The sequence below is a fragment of the Triplophysa rosa genome, linkage group LG10 (genome assembly GCF_024868665.1).
Source record: "Triplophysa rosa linkage group LG10, Trosa_1v2, whole genome shotgun sequence".
Lineage (NCBI taxonomy): Eukaryota > Metazoa > Chordata > Actinopteri > Cypriniformes > Nemacheilidae > Triplophysa > Triplophysa rosa.
In genome coordinates this window covers 8,227,057-8,245,268 of record NC_079899.1, presented here as the reverse complement: position 1 = coordinate 8,245,268, position 18,212 = coordinate 8,227,057, and the positions used below count along the sequence as shown (strand labels likewise).

Sequence of the window (18,212 nt, the reverse complement as noted above, 5' to 3'; positions counted from 1 at the left end):
TTCCTGATTGCTATGGCAACCTTTTTTTTCAAAACAAAAGTCCCAAACGTCCCTTTCTAGACAGTTTAGACATAGGTTGAAGCAGAGCCGTTGAATATGAGAGTTACGACACTCACATAGACCCCCATAGTAAGATTGGAACGCGAAAGTAACTCGCGTCATGGAGCGTCCGATAGTTCCAAACATTGCACTGAAGCCCATTTAAGTGTCTCCCAAACGCATTTGCTTTACAGTTGGTGAAATAACTGCATGTTTTTATTTTTGTTTTAACGGGTTGGCAGTTGAAAGTAAACGTTAAAATTAAACGCAAAGACTGATCTTATATTCATATTACTCCCAATATAAAATGCTGCTAAAAATGTAGTAAACGTAGTACGCAATGAGCTAACATATAGCAAAACTTATGCAAATACAGTTGCTGTTGTCTGTCCCGCTAAAATCCATTCAAATAGGTTGACAGCACGGATTTGTTTGGAACTACTGAGCGCTCCATGAACCGCGTGACCACACGGTAGCGAGATCGAGTGTCCTTACTCTCATATTCAACGACTCTGGGTTGAAGTGTCTGGTAGGTAGGTGACGTAGGTCGCAAAAAATATTAAATGACAATGAACGTTGGACTCTTATGACCGTTTTCTCTGTATCTTCCTTTCCACTTGTCGGTTTTATTGCCTTCATTAATTTTACTTGACTATGCTTTCTTCAGAAATTTGATGCGAGAAAACATCCAGTAGAACTTGCTGATCGATCCATGTGTCATCATTTGAATAAAGCCTCTTCTAGTAACAACAATGGCAGAGTCTGTTGGCATGCTGAATGAAAATTTTATTCATAGCAAGTTTATAAAAATAAAATACAAAATAATTCCAAATGAAAAGAGAAACAACAACAACAAATGAACAAAACAAAAATAAAAACACTATACAAGGCATTTATGATACAAATTAAAATTGACAATGAAAATAATTACATTAATGTACAATGTAGACCCTCCCCATAGCAATCTTTTGTACACTTTACAATACATTTAACCTCACAGAGACCAACATTATGCGGTAAGAAAAATATTAAATAATAGTGATACAAATACAAAATGTAGTTAATAATAGAAGAATTTACCCTTTGGACATTTTTAACATTCTAGTTTTTTAAATTCTTTCTAAAGATTCTTACAGATGACAAAAATGCAGGGAAAGAAATACTGTGCAGTAAAAGTATTTAATACTCAAATAAGATGGATGACTAAAACTGAGCATAATTAGTGCAGAATTTTGTGTTTCAATAGTCTTTCTTGGATAAATGAAAATTTAATATCAAACTGATTTTAAGACATTTGTGAATTTATATTACAAAAGGCAAATTCTTTTACATTTTTTAAAAATAAATGAGACCAAGTGAACCTCCCTCTATGCACGTTAAGATGAGAGGTGAAAAAGACTTTAAAATTAATTTGTTCTCTTATTGTACTATTGCATGTTGAAATCAGTTTTTTGTTGTTGTGATAAAACATTGATAGGGTTAAATCACTTTACTTGGCTTAAAGTATGTGGTGAATACATACACCTGCCTTATTGCAGTATTCTGGAAAAATCTGGGAAAATGTGTACTTTCTTCTAAAGGCCATTTAAATGTTATATGATAAAAACCTTGTAACCTCTTATAGCCATAAGACTGGGTTTATTGCAGAGATGGTAGCCTATCTACATCTACTAACTGACAAGCGTCTTGGTGAAAGCTGCATTACATCTGCCCTATTAACAACAATAAATGCAACACTATGGTGTAATGATAACTATAAATAATTGCTGACTAAAAATCTTAAAAATGTCTTTTCCTCAGTCCCTGGGAGAAAATATGAACATGATTTTATCTGTCAATATCCCACATGCTCCGGCAAACCACATACAGTCAAGCATTAAGAAAGTCAGTTTTACACAGACAATCTCTCCTTTAGTGCTGATTTCAAGTTAAAATGTGGGCAATGTGAATATATTTAAGACAAGCCAGAGGAAAAACTATTTACAAGCAGTACTTCTCAGGCTACAAATGTCAGGTACAGTACAGAAAAAATGATAGCTGTGTTTTATTGTAAGCGTTTTGTTATTTTGCTGTAGTGCATGCAAAGATTCGGTCATGTATGGGAACTGTTGCTATAATACAGTGTATTACAAGCAAAACAAGGAAGACAGCGAGCTGATGCCTCAGTCTTTAAAAAAAATAAGTTGCATGCTTTTTAGAAATATATTTCTTATGAGCCAAGTGAGCTAACTTAAGTGTGAAAGAAAGTGCTTGAACCAATACTAAGCTTTTGGAATGTAAAATATTGATATCGGACATTACATGGCACATACTGTATAATAGAATTATGTTTTAGTCAAAGATTGGCTATTGTATCAGTTATCAGTTTAGTTATCATTTGTTTATCTTATGTGTTATAAGAGTTCAACCCTTACGGACCGTAGTGATTATGTGTGTTATTTATTCTAAATGGCCATTCAAATACCCAATAAATATGTAACTGTATACATTTATATAGTGTGCATTATTGTGCACTACACCTGGACGAGTTTCACTGAAAACTCCATAACTCTGTGGGATATCAGAAAATCTAGCCAAAACAAAAGGGACAAAAACCCAAACTGTCTTGTTACTCCAGATTTTGGAAGCTTGAGCCTGCCATGTCCCATACAGTATATACCAAAGCAAAAGTTCTTTAGGCACATCAAAGTGCAAGAACACTTGCATGATTGTTTCCATGATCAGCTTTTTTTATTTTTATTCGAGGAAGAACAACTGCTTGTTGGCATTCGTCTTGAACTCACTTTGGCCAAAAACATGGTCTACACTACTTTACTACATTAACACAAATATAACTTTTTGATCAATGCTTTGCAAGCATACGCTCCCACTGTACAACCACCTTGGATGCATCAACATGTTCAGGAACGTTTCGAATAGGCCTTGGAAAACAACACCTCAAGATGCTGACAGTAGCTAAAGCACACAGCAAGAGTAAAACTGAGAGAAGGTGGCATGATTAGTCAGTGTACCTGCCACTGCACTCATGAGAGCTGCGATGTGCATCAAAATTTAAATAAATAACCCAATAAATACTATAAAACAGTCGAGCTTGATGCAAATAGACAACTCCATATCAATACATACAATCATCTTAATAAAAGCTCTGGGATGTTTTAAAGAAAAGTAACAAATAACTACAAAGCACTTTGTCAATCTGCTGAATAAACATTTATGTTCTTTTATCAAGCTTTAGTGTTCTACAGGCAAAAATTTCAAAAATCAGGCCGATGACAAAAAGAAGGCAAAAAGAGGGTCTAGAATGGAAAAAGATGCAGGAACGCAGGAGCTATATGTTCCCTTTTAAAGTTATTTACTCATCTGCTCAGCTTGCTGGAGCACCTGACCTCATGGCTGCCGGCCTTTCCCCGCTGGGTGTGTACAGTAGCGGAGCGGGCCTGATGGCCACAGCATCCTTCCTGTATGCGGCGTATAGGAGGTGATCCCGAAAAACTGGGAGGAGAGCGGCTACGGCCCATATAGCCCCAGCGGTGCTCGTGGCGGGACGGGGAGGAGCTTACGGAGCGCTGTAGTGAGGAGGAGCTGCGGGGAGAGGCGCTAGAGCTGCGTTGGTGGAGGATGTGAAGAGCATTGGTGGGACTGACAAACATGTGTTTCGTACCCGTGTGTTGTGGCGAGGAACAGATGTGGTGTGGAGAGCCGCGGGGTGAACTGGCATTCATTAGCTGTGCCAGACAAGTCAGCAGTTCTGGGTCACTGGTGCTGCTGGCATGAATCCTGTAACGCCGAGGCCTGGAAAACAAATCAGGGAAAAAATTAACCTGTGATATGACTGAAAGGTATTCAAAGTCTTAATGGAAAAAGAAAGCTGTAAGAATGAAACATTGTCTGTGTTTGTGCAATTGAGTACGCTTGGCTTGACAACCAAACATACAGTAATTACCTCCCATCCAAAGTGGAGCGGTTGGGTGGTTTTCCTGGAGGTGGCCGGGGCAGAAAGTGTGCCGTAACAGTTTCCGTAGCACTTGTGGGTGTGACAGGGCGTGGGATCTTGCTTCTACGTAAAAGAGGGCTGGAGGAGGAGGACAGTGAGGGAGCATCATCCCCCTGGCGGTCGGACTCGTCATCCTGAGAGCGTTCAGAAGAGGCGGAGGAGAGCTGATCCCGCTGCATGGCAGCCACGATAACCCGCCTCTCTGAGGATAATGAGGGCGAGGCGGAAGGTGAAATGGGGATGTGGTGAACTCTCTTCTGCAGCAATTTCTCTTTAGCAGATCCTGGTGGTGGGTCTAGAAGGCTAAAAGATTCCAGCACTGGAATACGACTGTGTCGACGATTTGGAGTGGAGGCGGGAGGCGAGGGAGTAGGACAGCCATTTCTGTTGGAAACACCATCTTTGCCCTCCTCCAGCGAGCACTGGTTGTGAAGAAAATAACTATAGGGCTCTTTTGGATCATTGGCGTCTCTCTGAGCACTTAAAGGAGGTGTATGACAGCCGTTCATCAAAACTGGCCTACGTGGAGAAGGAGGTGTGCATGGAGATGGCACCAGAATCGTTACTGGGCTGGAAGGTTTCTGAATGCCATTACCATTTAGTAAAACATCCCCTTCACCATTTGAGGGCCTGGTGGGTTGGAGAGGGGTCAGTTCCTGCAGAGAGTTGATGTCTGCTGTGTTCTCTTGTGGATGGATCTCATTGTTACCATTATCAACATCCTGTCTATCCAGGGGAGCACTCTCAGATGCAGACTGGGAGGACAGCACAGAGGGCCGCTGAGCAGTTAACTGAAAGAGAGAGAGAATAAACTATGCATAACACAGACATGAAAATGATCCCATTTGAACCAATGTTTAGATGGAAAAAATTCTGTAACAGTTTTCGAAAGACAACTGGGGGTCACAAATTTAAAGGTGCAGTAAGCGAGAAACTCTGTTGATGTTTGAAACTGATAACTGAAAGAATACACCCCTCCCTTTATTCAAAATAATGAATGCTTGCTTGCTATTGGTCCCCCCGACTGCTGATTGGTTAAGAGAGTTTTATGGTACTGTGTGGATTGGTCTAAGCCACTTTTTTTCTTATTTTTACACAGCCAGGACTGTGTCAGTTTTGGTTTCAAGATGTTAAACATAATTTTCTTAAAAACACTCGCACCAACAAATTTCCCTTTGATTCACTAAAAACAAGGTATGACATATTTAAAAGCATTACTATAGGACAGTTTAACACAATTTTGAACATTTTTAACTAGGGGTGTCAGCCATAAACCGCGATTAATTACATCAAGAATAAAAGTTTACCTAATATATGTTTGTGTACTGTGCATATTAATTTTGTATTTATAAAAACATACACATACATACATATATTTAATAATTTTTTAAAAATTAATAAACGTTAATATATCATTTCAATTATTGGTAAATATAAATAAATGCATCTTAATATTTTCTAAATATACTGTATATACATTGTATGTGTATGTTTTTGTGTTTATAAATACAAAATGAATATGCACAGTTCACAGACATCTATTACGTTAACACAAACTTTTATTCTGGATGCGATTATTCATTTGACAGTCCTATTTTTAACAAAAAAAAAAACTTAAAAATTCTCATTACCGTAACCATTTAAAATGGTCAATCTCATAGCATGTTTTGCTAAAAAAGTGAAGCCATGATGCCTAAGCAAGTTTTTATTAATAATACGTCATTAGACGTTAATAAAAGTATATTTTAATATAAAATGATACATTTAACATTTTTTTTAAAAGCGGAATACTACCTATATCGGTAGTGAGAATGAAAAAAGTCATATAAACAGCGTGACAAGAGAATATTACACTTTTAACTATAAAATAAAGTAACCTAAACTGCCATTGAATGGTACTGGTCGATGTAAAAATCTTTGTGTGTGTGTAAACAGTCCTTTAAATAATTGTTATGTAGGATGAGAATATCAGTCATGGACACTTTTTCCCCACTATTTCTACATTTTTATCATACGTGAATATCCTGTCAATGATTTTGTTGTTTTTTTGTCATTTGAGAACATCTAGTAGAACATCTAATTGTTATTTCAGAATGTTTAAATTTTACTTATTACAGCATGTAATGCACTCGGGACGCGTTACGGTAATGAGAATTTCAGCAGAAAAAGCAATAAAATAAATAAATAAATTATAAATTATGCTTTGTCCAAGGTAGAAAACACAATTATGTTTATCATGATAATTTACTGAATCATATGTCTTAAAATAAAAATCTTTACTGCCATGATGTTTCTGTGGTTTCGTGAGAAAGACCCATGTGTGTTTTTTCAGCACACACACAGAATAAACATGTGAAACTTTTTGGTGTTGATTTCAGTTTTCAACAGCGTTTCTCAACAGCTTACTCCGCCTTTAATGCCCCATTCATATTACAAGCGACATGATCCCATTCATTTCAATGGAGAGCTGGCGTCTTCCGGTGACACGAGCAGTAGCAACTTTTGGCAACCGGATGGGGCGTGTCTAGCGACGCAACAACGTTGAGAAATGTTTAACTTTATGCAAATGAGGAGCGACTTTTGGGAGCGGCAGCCAATAGGAGTGAAGATGGGAGCTAATGTGATTCTTCTCCTCTCAGCCCCTACAGTGAGCGTCACCAGTAGTGGGAACGCCCACTAGCAACCTAACCGGCCGCCAAGCCCTGGCGACTTGCAGTGACGCTTGTAATCTGAACTTGTTATGAATAACAAGTAAGTCTTGTCATGAATTTACAAAGTTTTCACTGTATTTGACCTCGACACTTCTCACCAAACACTCATGCCGATACAAACGGATTCTTTACAAATCGCATGCAACATCTTAATGTTGAGTAGAGAGTAGAGACAATGTATATAGAACTTTTAGACACTTTGTAGGAGAGATAAAAATTGACTGACAAAGAATTAGAAAAGCAACAAGGTTGTTAGTTACAAATTCAGAAAACTGAAACATATTAGCTGTGTTCCAAACCTTGAAACTGACAAAACTATGACAAAAGAAAAACATCATTTTGAGCATGCACAAACACAACTGAAGGACAGTATTCCAAGGGCTTTCTGAGGAGAGAGTGGTTCCAGTACCACCTTCAAACACAAGACCAAAAATGCAAAAACATACTAAATGTAGAAAATGTTGTGACTGAAGAGACATGTTTGGTGTGTGCCAGGATTGACAGGACATGTGGATTAATGGGAAGCACAGTGGGAAGTGACTATTCACCTGTTGAAGCTGAGCGCGGGTGATTCGAATGACTGAGGGGAACTTGGTATTTGCAGCTGCTGCTGGAATGGCAGGAAGTTTCCTGCGTCCAGGTGAACAGACGGTGCAGGCCTGGGAGGGCAATGGCAGCGAGGCGTGGCACGAAGAGGTGGAGGAGGAAGGGTGGTGTTGGTGGTCTGCAGACTGTCTGCAGTGCATCCCGGGTGGGGCACGCTGGTGCAGGGGGTCCGACAGGGTGGTCAGGAAGGTGTGCGGGCTGGGGGAGCGCAGGTGCAGGGGGCTGCACGTCCTAGCCACAAGCTCCTCAAGTTGGGTTGCAGGAGAAGTGGGCAGCTAAAAAAGGGAGGTGAAGAACGGTGATGGGAGGTGATGAAGTTTGGACGAGTGAATGGGTAGTAAAGATGACGAAGGAAGGAATAATAAATCGAAAGAGTGAAAAGATTAATTAAAATGGGGAGAAATATATAAAAGGAACATCAGATGGGAGGAAGCAGCAAAGCAGCAAAGGTGTGTATAGTCTGTGTGTGTGTGTGTGTGTGTGTGTGTGTGTGTTGTGCACAGCATCATACATCTAGGTAGGAAGATTATACACAGATTATAGAAAATCGTGTGGCATCCTCCACAGATCTAAAATCAAACTTTTAAGCGGGTCAGTAATGAGCTTGAATAAGCAGAGTTATTACACACAAGTGTCTTGACCAGGTCAATAAGGTACGGGAGCTCAGGCAGCAGGATCAGTTTAACTCAGACCAACGTAAACTGACATAACAGAGACTGAGGATGATCTTTCTGTATCTCATTACTCTTCCTGCGAATGAACGGCCTTCAACACCTTTATCCTGCTGCCAACCATGTGTGTGCCTTAAAGTCATAGTTCACCCAAAAGTGAACATTATGTCATCATTTACTCACCCTCTTGTCATTTCAAACTTGTATGACTTATATGACTTGTATGACAATATTTGAACAATGTTGGTAACCGAACAATGGACACAAAACCAATGCAAATCAATGGGTGCTGCCGTTGTTTGGTTACCAACATTCTTTAAAATATCTTCTTTCGTGTTCTGCAGAAGAAAGAAAGTCATACGGGTTTCAAATCACAAGAGGGTGAGTAAATGATGACAGAATTTTCATTATTGGGTGTACTATCACTTTAAGACATCCACAACTAAGTAACTAGAGAGAAAATATCCAGGGCTGGTTAAATAAAAAATACCGATATCACTCTTTAACAAACACGTAGTGAAAATTAAGTTAAAACTTAAAACTAAGTAAAATATATTCAATAACAATATTATAAAAAAAATATTTATTAAACATAGAATGTTGTACGATGTGTCTAATTTGATAACACTGCAGTCTAGTGTATCAGCATTTCACATCACAAAACAAAAAGTACCAGAAGTACACTTTGGCCACTAGGTGGCGTTGTACCTCTGGTAAAATCATGGCACAATATCAAACATATGCACCAATTTGTTGGAGGAGGGTCTCACAGCAGATGAGAAGCATAGTGCTGTGTCACGTCTAAGACAGTTTATAGTATTTGTATAGTAGAAACAAATAACATATGGAGGCTTTTTTATTTTCTGTATTTTTATCCATTCTTCCCAAACAGATCAATGAATGTTGCAGCCTAGACTGAATTTACACTAACAATAATTTGGGACAAATATTACACTGCCAGTGACACCACTTTGGTGAAGAAAAGACAGAAGTCCAAGTAGTAGAACATCTTTAAAAATATCTGAAATGTATTTGATATGTAGTTACCTGTGTGAGCGCTCCTTCAACCAGTGCCTCACCAGGGCTGGTGGGGGTAACAGGAGGTCCACCTGCTGTAGGAACTACACTCAGTTCCAACCGGTCCATTCTTATTGGGTCCTGGCTGGTATGAGGTGTTAGGATGTCTCCTTGTACTAGACTAGGACTTGACTCTTTATCCGGTGATTCATCCATTGGCTGCAAAACCTCTGGCTCCTCTTCACATTCACCTGATGGGCTACTACTGACTTTGGCCTCCAGACCGGGGCTGCTTCCAACTGCATCTCTGAAGTCCTGCAGATCAGAGCCCTTCTCCACAATCACCCAGTCACGCAACTCGACATCCTGTAACCCTGAGCTCAGGTTTAGAGCTACAAAGCCGCTGTTAGCAGCGCCGTCGCCGAGCTCAAGAGACGCCAGGGAGGCAGGCTTGGGTGAGCCATCATTCAAGCGGAATTCCTCGTCGTAGTGCCAAACATGCTCTCCTTGATTTCCGTTAGCCAAGCTAGGGACACCATTACCATCGCTTTCCTTCACTGGAGCAGGTGGCTGCTTACTGCTCATGGAAACAGTTTGAAAACAGATTTTAAGGCTGCAGAAGATAAAGAAGAGCAATTCTGTATTTAACTTTATTGCGGAAGTGACTTACCAGGCCTCCACAAAGCGCTCTGTGTTGGGTTTGGTCTCCAAAGTTAGTCTCTTCTCCAGCTCAAAACTATGGATATTGCGCAGTTTCCTCAGAAGAGGAGTGTCTCTGTCTGAAGGCACCACCTCTGAGCGGACTCGCACCGGAGAACCGATGCTGGGTCCTGCATGGGGGCTCTGATTTCCTTGGTTACTATGCTCCTCTTCTGTTCCCATCTAGTAAGAAAGGACAACACGATATAAAACCCAACACAAATTGGTGTCTATAAATAATGTGGTGGATGGTTCACATTCCCGTACCTTCCAGACTGGAGAACAGATTCGGTTACGATTACGGTCCAGGTCCTCCCATACATCGGTTTCCTGGTGCCCGAGAGGATGGTTTGGAGATCCAGGTAGGTTCTCAGGGCGGGCATTATATCCATCACTGAGCTGCTCGTCCTGGAGAACTTCATCTGTGTTCTCTTTCAGAAGATCTCCAGGCACCAAGGAGGCATTCACAATGCTGCAAAAGAACAGAAGAACCTGAAAGCTCTGGTGTGTTGCTACTACCGCTAAAACACAAGTTTGACCTCACATAGAGTGCTCAATGCACTCGAAGTTGAGCAGTCACATAGACCTACCCCATCTGAGCTGGCGTGAGGCGTGTGTGGTGCTGTGGGGTGTTAGCCGCTGTGATGATTGTCATTGGGCTATCTGAGCTCATCCTTTCCCAGTCATAGGGGTCATTCTCCACTACGTTGTAAGTTCTCATGCTCTTCTCAAAAACAGTCCTCAGTTGCTAGTGTAAAGAGGTCAAGGTTGACCAATCACTGTTAGATATTCCACAGACCTTTAAAACAACAATGAAATACATGTGCAGCTATTTTACCTGATAGTCTGGTTTGGTGAAATAGTCCAGATTGCTGATGTGGTCCAGAAAGACACTAAACTCCGGGGGCAGATGTTTGAGCATGAGCCGATGATCATATGTATCTTTTAACTTCCCCACTTGCTCCTAAAAAAAATTATATAAACATTACCATCACTTCCCAATATTCAGAAAAATTGCATTTCTGTCTCCAGCCTGATCAGCACCTTGTCCTTAATCTTCCTCCAGGGTAGCTGCCCGACCAAAAACTCCACCAGCATGTAGAACAGAGACCACAAGTCATCATGTCTTCCCATTTCCTGTGAACAAAAGACCAAGAGGAATCAGAAAATCAAATTTATGTTGATTGTTCTTGTCAGAAATGTTTTGATAAAGATTCTGACCTTGTTCTTGTGAGCGTTGATCGAGGCGTAACGTACCGTTCCCCTAAAACCAGCAACAGGGCGGGGCTAAGAGACAAATAAAAAGATGCTAAGATGTGTTTATAATCGCACACCTGAACTTCAGATGGATTCAGAGCAGTGCTGATACTAACCGGTCTGACTTCTTGACAGGAGTTAGTAAATTGCCGAGCCAAACCAAAGTCTAACATGTAGCAAGTGCGACATGTGTTAGGGAAGCGGCCCATGGCAAAGTTGGACTAAAGACAGTGGGAACAAGCACAAGACGTTCTGTGAGTTTTTATTTACAACAAAGAAAGATATTTGTAACAATTCAATTGTTTAACTGTTGTTGTCAAACTGGCACTTCTCACCGGTTTTATGTCACGGTGTAAAAAGCCCACTGAGTGGATGCTCTCAATAGCCTCCAGTATCTGCACACCCAGTCTGAGAGTAGTGCTGACTGTGAAAGTACCGCGGTTCATACTCCTCCTCAGGTCTGCTAAATTACGACCCTGCAACAGACAGAAATACATGAGTAAACCATTACGGCCCCAATATTTGACTCATAGACAGGTTTAAAGGAAAGCTTTGAATAAACGCATCACTGTTACAAAGTCTGAAGTCACCACATTCATATCTAAATTTAGGATCCTACAACATATTGTTCTTGAAAATGTACTTCATGTATGTTTTCAATACTTTCAATACAAAGTATTTTTCTACTATACGAATGAGGGACACTGAGTAAAAGACAGATCAAATGCATGACAGATTATCCTTTCAGTCAGTTTTTACCTGAAGCTCCATGACAACATAATTGAAGCGATCATTGCGGCCACATCCAAAAAACCGACAAACGTGATCTTTTCCTGAAATAGGTACAAAAACACTTTGTTTGACTACATACTAACATAATGTCATGTACAGTTCCTCTAACAACTGTTAAAATTAGACATGTCTCATATAGACATGAGACAGATAGAGACAAATTCCAGTTTCTCCCAAGTCCATACAGACTGCATACGCAGTAGAAATATATCAACATTTATTTTGTTATTAGCAACTCAACTGAGGCGCTAGTCATCATTTCACATAAAAGGTTTAACCCATTATAAATAAAGTAATTTTCATATTAAAGTCTTAAAGAGTACATAACATGAGATCATGAAAATTACATTTCATGCGGTGTTTAATATTGCCGTGATTGAAAGTAAGCAGTCTGCTAAGTTTTAAATCCGAAGGTGAATGAATAACAAAGTTATTGGCTTGGAAAAAAGGGAGTTGACTCTGAATCACGCAAACGAGTCGTCCCTAGTCCGTTTTGCGAACCGCCGCGGATTTACGTCACTACATATAGTCCCCGCCTACGTTTTGCTAGGACTGCCCGCGAAAACTTCACTCTTCTCCCCCAAACGCTGTAGGTCGTGAGCCTCATTCGCGGTAGACCAATGGGGGAAAGGGGGAAAAGCCCCCTTAAATATATATATATAGCCTACCATAATATTTACATTGTCCTCCAATGTAAGTAACTGAATAACATGACACTACCATAAAACAGGACTATCAAAAAAAAAACACAAGGCACTAGCATGTTCCCTTGCCCAAAACCATGGTACTTATGATAGTGTCAAGTTTGAATAGAAAAATGTCATGTCACATCATGTGTGCGTCACTGGTATTGAGGGTCTGTTTTGTTTACATCACTAGTAAGATAAGAGGGTGTGGAGCAGAGAGAGATCTCCCGTTACAAGCCCTTTCCCTCAGGAAGAGATAAAAGCCACTCGGTTCTATCATACAGCCATATTACAGCCAACATGATACAAATACATTGATTTTTTTCATTAGCAGAAGGGAGAGGTTTTAATGGAGGATTGTACGGAGGGGGGGGGAGAAGGATAATGATGGTGTCATTGCTGGACTAATTGATTTGTTGATACTTTGCACAGAACAAGAGAAGATAAGGTTTGATCTCATGCTTATGAATTCTTATGGTACAGTATGACAAGGTGCTTCGCAAAAATACAGTAGTATTGTTCTTCCCTATTTCACCATTCACCAATATGTAGAGTTTCATAAAGTAGCTACTTAATCTAGAATTTTATACAGAAACCATTTAAGAAGTCAACATATTTTAATAACTTGTATATCGGTCAAATTAATCATATCATGGCATAAAACAATTATCTTACACCATCAACTTTTTCTTGATAGGGAAATCTGCTCAACTTGCCTTGAAGTTTCTTTAGCACCGCCACCTCCATCTTCAGAACTTGCTTGGGCTGTTGGGCTGACTCTGCTTTCAGAGCCATGCTGGTCCGATTCGTTAAGTCCAGAGCCTCGTAGATCTCTCCAAAGCCACCACCACCAATTTTTTTCACCTAACGCGAAAAGCAACAAGAAGGAATGAGATCACTCACTGGTTGGTTCTTTGCTCTTTTTGGCTAAGAAGTGGTGCTTGTTAATATTTTTAGTCAACTGCTTTTACTTTGACTTTAAAAACCCAACCACAAACATTAAAGTGTGCTGCCAAACTAGCCACCAATTGTTTTATAGACATAACTCAAATTCTGTAGCTTACTGAGATGAATAGGTAGAACTGCAATATAAATTCACCTGGCAGACAATATAACACAGAAAGGGGGTCCTAAACATACCCTCATAAAAACTAACCAGTGTTTTATTATTGCTTTTGGCGAGTTGATTACAATTTGCATTACTATAGTTTTACTGTACAAACACCATATCCACAGAAAGTAAACTATTGTTATTATGGCAAGATCATAGTAAATTTGTGGTTGGACAACATCCATGTCTCTCTTAAATTTTTAAAGCATGATTTCCATAGTCTGGTAATTGCCGCTTTCAGAATTGTCACATCCATATTCCTCATAAATGGACACATGAAAATTTAAATATAATATCTATTTTATGTCTTCTATGAAAAGCCTTCCCTTCTCCATTTGTTGGGTATTATTGCTTCTGGTTTGTGAATTTTAATTCACAGTAACCTTACAAAGTCTTTTTTGTCATTTCCATAATGCATGTTTAGTTCTCTTTTTATAAAAAATGTAAAATCCATAACGCTGGAATACCCCGGTTACTATAGTGCAGTCATCCTCAATTGGCGGACCGTGGGCCGGATCCGGACCTTTGCTTCGTTTCATTCGGACCGCGAGACATACCCTAATAAACCATTAAAAAAATTTGACTATTTCGGTTGTTTAAATTGAACTCGTGTCTACACAACGGAGAATCACATCACACGCGCTTTCAGGAACATTTATGTAATTGATCTTTTGCCGCTATATCCAATAAGCCGCCAAGCCGCCAAACCTACAAATATTAATTCTTCTATTAAGAGGGCATTCCCCTAGCCACAGAGCCTACAATACATACATACATGGATATCAAAAACAAAATATAAAATAAATGGCCTGATATCTAAGTGGGCTGATTAAATATGTATTTATTTTCAAAAAACATATTGTCCGGACCTCCATTTGGAAGAAAATATAAAGACCAGACCTCTTGGAACTTTAATTGAATACCCCTGCTATAGTGTAACTACAAATAAAAACTATTATTACTATAGTTTTGTAAGGAATCAAAATGTTTAGCCTCTGTCTAGAAACCCAACCAGAACACCCCAGCAACTTACTAGCAACCAAAGATGGAGCTACATTTAACCCTCGGATTAGAGTTATTAGAGGGCCCTTATTGTGACCTTCGTGGACAAATTTGTCCAAGGTATGATCCCAATGAAATAAATAAATAAATGTCACAACATTGTTTTTTTATTGTTTAATAAATGTAAAAGCACTCACATCATGCATTTTTTGTTTGTTATTTTATATTTTATTTATGTCTAAAACGTCTACATTTTAAATGTAAAATAAGCATTTTGTATGTTATTTTTACTTAACTTTTTTTGTGTGCTCAAGGGTAAACTAAGGAAAGGTAACAGTCTTGTATTGATCAATTTAAAGCTCCAGTGTATGAAATTTAGTGGCATCTAGCGGTGCAACCAACGGCTCACTCCACCCCTACTCCCACCCTCCCTTTAGAAGCACAGAACAAAGTTGACGCCACGATTTAGCTTCTTTTCTGACGGAGATCATTTATTTATGAAACACGCTCTGAGCAGTTTGTCCATTTAGGGCTACTGTAGAAACAACATGGTGAATTCCATGCAAGGGGACCCACGTGTATGTACTGTAGAAAGAAATAGCTCATTCTAAGGTACTAAAAACATAACGCTTCATTATGTAAGGTCCTTATACACCTCTGAAGATATAGTTATGTATATTCTATTGCATTTCTGTCAACAGATCCACCAAAAAAGTACCCACAGCACCATTTTTTTATTTTAAAAACAAAATGGTTTTGGACAAATTTGTCCACATGGTCGTTTTAGTGTTAAATAAACAAATAAGAAAAATTGAAGGCATGCATTGGCCCTCTGCTGTACCGTCACAGCATAATATTTGTCCTAATAAATTCCAAAATATTTTTACATTTTGTAACCTAATTCTCATGGCATCATGTCTCCCTTCGTGTCACTAATTCCTCTGCCCTCTTGTGTCACTTCCTTTTCCCCTTAGATATCCAAGTACAGAGACAGATTTGGCTTTCTCTAGAGATGCAGGATTATACAATTTGTGTCGTCACAGGAAACAACATACTACTGAACGTACAACAGACTGCACCCCAAGAGCAGTGTGATGAGTGAGTCACAACCTGCCACTATTCACTACACAGTGAAAGTCACACAGACACACCGCTAAAATAAGTCCAATGTTTGGCAGGCAAATACTGCTGGCTTTCAAGAAAGCAAATTTAAATCTCTTTGCTTCGGCCTGGTAATGTAACAACAAGCAAGCTGGATGCTAACATGTATTCTGTTGTAGATGTGGGTCTCCAGCATGATATCTCCTAACTACAGTAGCATAACCAGCAGGAATTACTTGGTCAATATGCTAAAGACCATGATGGTCAGCCAGACACGAAGCAGCATAAACCAGCCTGAACCAGCAGGGAAATCTACAGTCAAAGCTGGTCTTTTTAGCAGATTTGTTAAAATAAAACAAGAACTGAAGACTTACTACTTTCCATCGTTCCTTCACCACGATGCCCGTAGACAGGATGTCTGTCTGCTCCAGCCCTGCACTCATTCTGTCTTCTGTGATTTGCTCTGAGCTCGTCCCCTAACGCCGGCGACAGGGGCCTGAGCCAGGCATTGGAGCCTTAAGGTGCCTGCTAAAACAGACACATAACATCATTTTATTATTTATTATTACTATATAAACAAGTTGCATGTACTGTATCTGTGGCAGACAACACAAATAAGTGATTGGTTTATTTTCCTAGATATAATAAATTTGGTTTTCCTAGATATAATAAACTTTCCATAGAGATAATAGGCATATATGAAACATACCACATATGACATATGTTTGGACTATCTTTATGATGCTTTTTTCCTTTTTGGAGTTTGACAAACACTGTTAGCTGTTTTCAACAAGGAATGCTGATGCTTGAGAACACACACTGTCAAGAGGGATTGTTCTGTTTTATGAGAAGTTTGACATTACAGAGTAGTTTATCGAGGTTAGGGCATTATTATGTTTTTAAGGGAAATCTCTCAGGTAATGTTCACATGTTGGGCTAGTCACACGAGTATAGGCTTATGAAAGGTATAAAGTAAATAATAAATATAGGACTACAAGAGGAAACTTCTAAGATTTAACACTAGTAAATACAGTCAAGTAAAGGCATTTTTAGGGTGACATTCTGTTGCTACACTCTAACGCACTTTCTGCATAAGTTCCATGTACTGTTACAGTACACATTTACAGTGTTGTACAAACTGTCTCTTTGGCTGAATGCAAGGCCACAACCCATCCGAGATTTTTCATTTTCAGCTCTAACGTCAGATTTACCTTTCCTGCTTTTAAAGAGCTTATAGTGATTGACAGCTGTCATTGATGCGCTAAGCTCTTACATACAGTAACGTATAGAACGAATGACACTACTTCGCAACGTTAACGTGACTGAAAGACACACTGTGTAACACTTTGTAATGTACTAAACTGTGTTTTGGAAGGCCTGTTATAATGGTTTAATTATTATCTGATTATATAGCATAACGTTACGTTTGCTGCTTCGCTTTGCAAATTCTGCTTACGGGAAAGGGAAATTACATTTAATGTTAAACACATCCGATATTTTAGTATCATGGTAAATGTACCGTTAAATGGATGGTCTTTTAAAATGTGATCTGGTTTAATGGCAGCGGCCTGCTGTGCTGAAATGTGATCCGCGCAGCTCGATGTGTTACGTTGCTACAGTCAACACACACAACGCGTCAACACACACAACGCATCCCCACACGCCTACACGCTTTACCTTTTATATTAACGTTAACTGAAAACGACCTTGAAAAACACACCAGTCCCCAAACATTTCTCAGCGTAACGTTACTATGTGTGCAGCTGCCACTGACGGCATGTCATTCTGGCGTGTGTGTGCATCCATGTTTCTTACCCCAATCCCGATCCTCACAGCGCCGGGTGTGGTGTGGTTATTAAATCTCACAAAAATACTTAACAATCATGTTGAAGACGTCAAATGGTATAAATACGAGAAATGCTCATCCATGAAGACGAGCGGAGGTATTCTGCGCTCTGACATATGCACGGACAGCAGCGTAAACGTCCCTTTATTCTCGCTGTTCCATCAGCATCTCTGCAGATTTGTGACGTCCTTCTCTGACCAGTCTGTCTGCTGCGCGCTCGTTCGCGACGCTATCGCCCTTCGCAACAGCAGGCGCGTGAACTAGAATTCCACTCTGCTGGTGCCCGCGGACTCTCCGAGAGCGTGCCTGCCCTAGTCGAGATGCAAGTGATTAGCGCTCTCTGCTGTTGAACAAGATGAAATTACGTCCTTATATGACAGCCTTAAATTTGTAGCTGAATGCATAACTTTTTGTGACCATAAACAGTCATTAAGGACTGGCATTAAACCTTTATTCGTCAAGAAAAATATGGAACACAAGGGACAATCTCTATACTAAAGTTGATCTAAAATAAGCTGATCAAAGAATGTCTAAACTCTGCAGAAATCAAAGTTAACGTAATAGTGTTAAAAAAAGTGGGCTTTATAAAAACGAACGTGTAGAATTTGTTAAGTTTAAGTTTGAAACGTGCTTTTTAAAATGGGCGATGTTTTCAGTAGGTTTATAGAAAAGCGTTGATA

General features: G+C 39.5%; 1 protein-coding gene across 3 annotated transcripts; it reads right to left on the bottom strand.

Moving 5' to 3' along the window:
• Positions 1-802: 802 nt before the first annotated feature.
• ttbk2a (tau tubulin kinase 2a) lies at positions 803-17,755 on the bottom strand. 3 transcript variants are annotated; one of them, XM_057344465.1, is made up of 16 exons: positions 17,502-17,755; positions 16,061-16,214; positions 13,189-13,336; positions 11,754-11,827; positions 11,330-11,470; positions 11,111-11,215; positions 10,959-11,024; positions 10,782-10,874; positions 10,576-10,701; positions 10,328-10,485; positions 10,005-10,209; positions 9,709-9,920; positions 9,069-9,615; positions 7,293-7,625; positions 3,983-4,824; positions 803-3,831 (listed from the first exon to the last, which is right to left on the bottom strand). In XM_057344465.1, exons 2-16 carry the CDS (start codon positions 16,127-16,129, stop codon positions 3,396-3,398), a joined length of 3,555 nt encoding a protein of 1,184 aa, XP_057200448.1. In that variant the 5' UTR covers positions 16,130-16,214; positions 17,502-17,755; the 3' UTR covers positions 803-3,395. The 3 variants fall into 3 exon arrangements, with proteins under 3 accessions (XP_057200448.1, XP_057200449.1, XP_057200450.1); XM_057344466.1 differs by having other exon boundaries at positions 16,061-16,211; XM_057344467.1 differs by lacking the exon at positions 7,293-7,625.
• Positions 17,756-18,212: the final 457 nt, after the last annotated feature.

Excerpts from the sequence above, each read along its gene's own strand:
- ttbk2a (XM_057344465.1), bottom strand. The coding sequence starts at position 16,129 with ATGAGTGCAGGGCTGGAGCAGACAGACATCCTGTCTACGGGCATCGTG. Across the intron at positions 13,337-16,060 it reads TGAAGGAACGATGGAAAGTA|GTGAAAAAAATTGGTGGTGG; the intron begins GTAAGTCTTCAG and ends TTTTCGCGTTAG. Across the intron at positions 4,825-7,292 it reads CCCGCGCTCAGCTTCAACAG|TTAACTGCTCAGCGGCCCTC; the intron begins GTGAATAGTCAC and ends TCTCTCTTTCAG.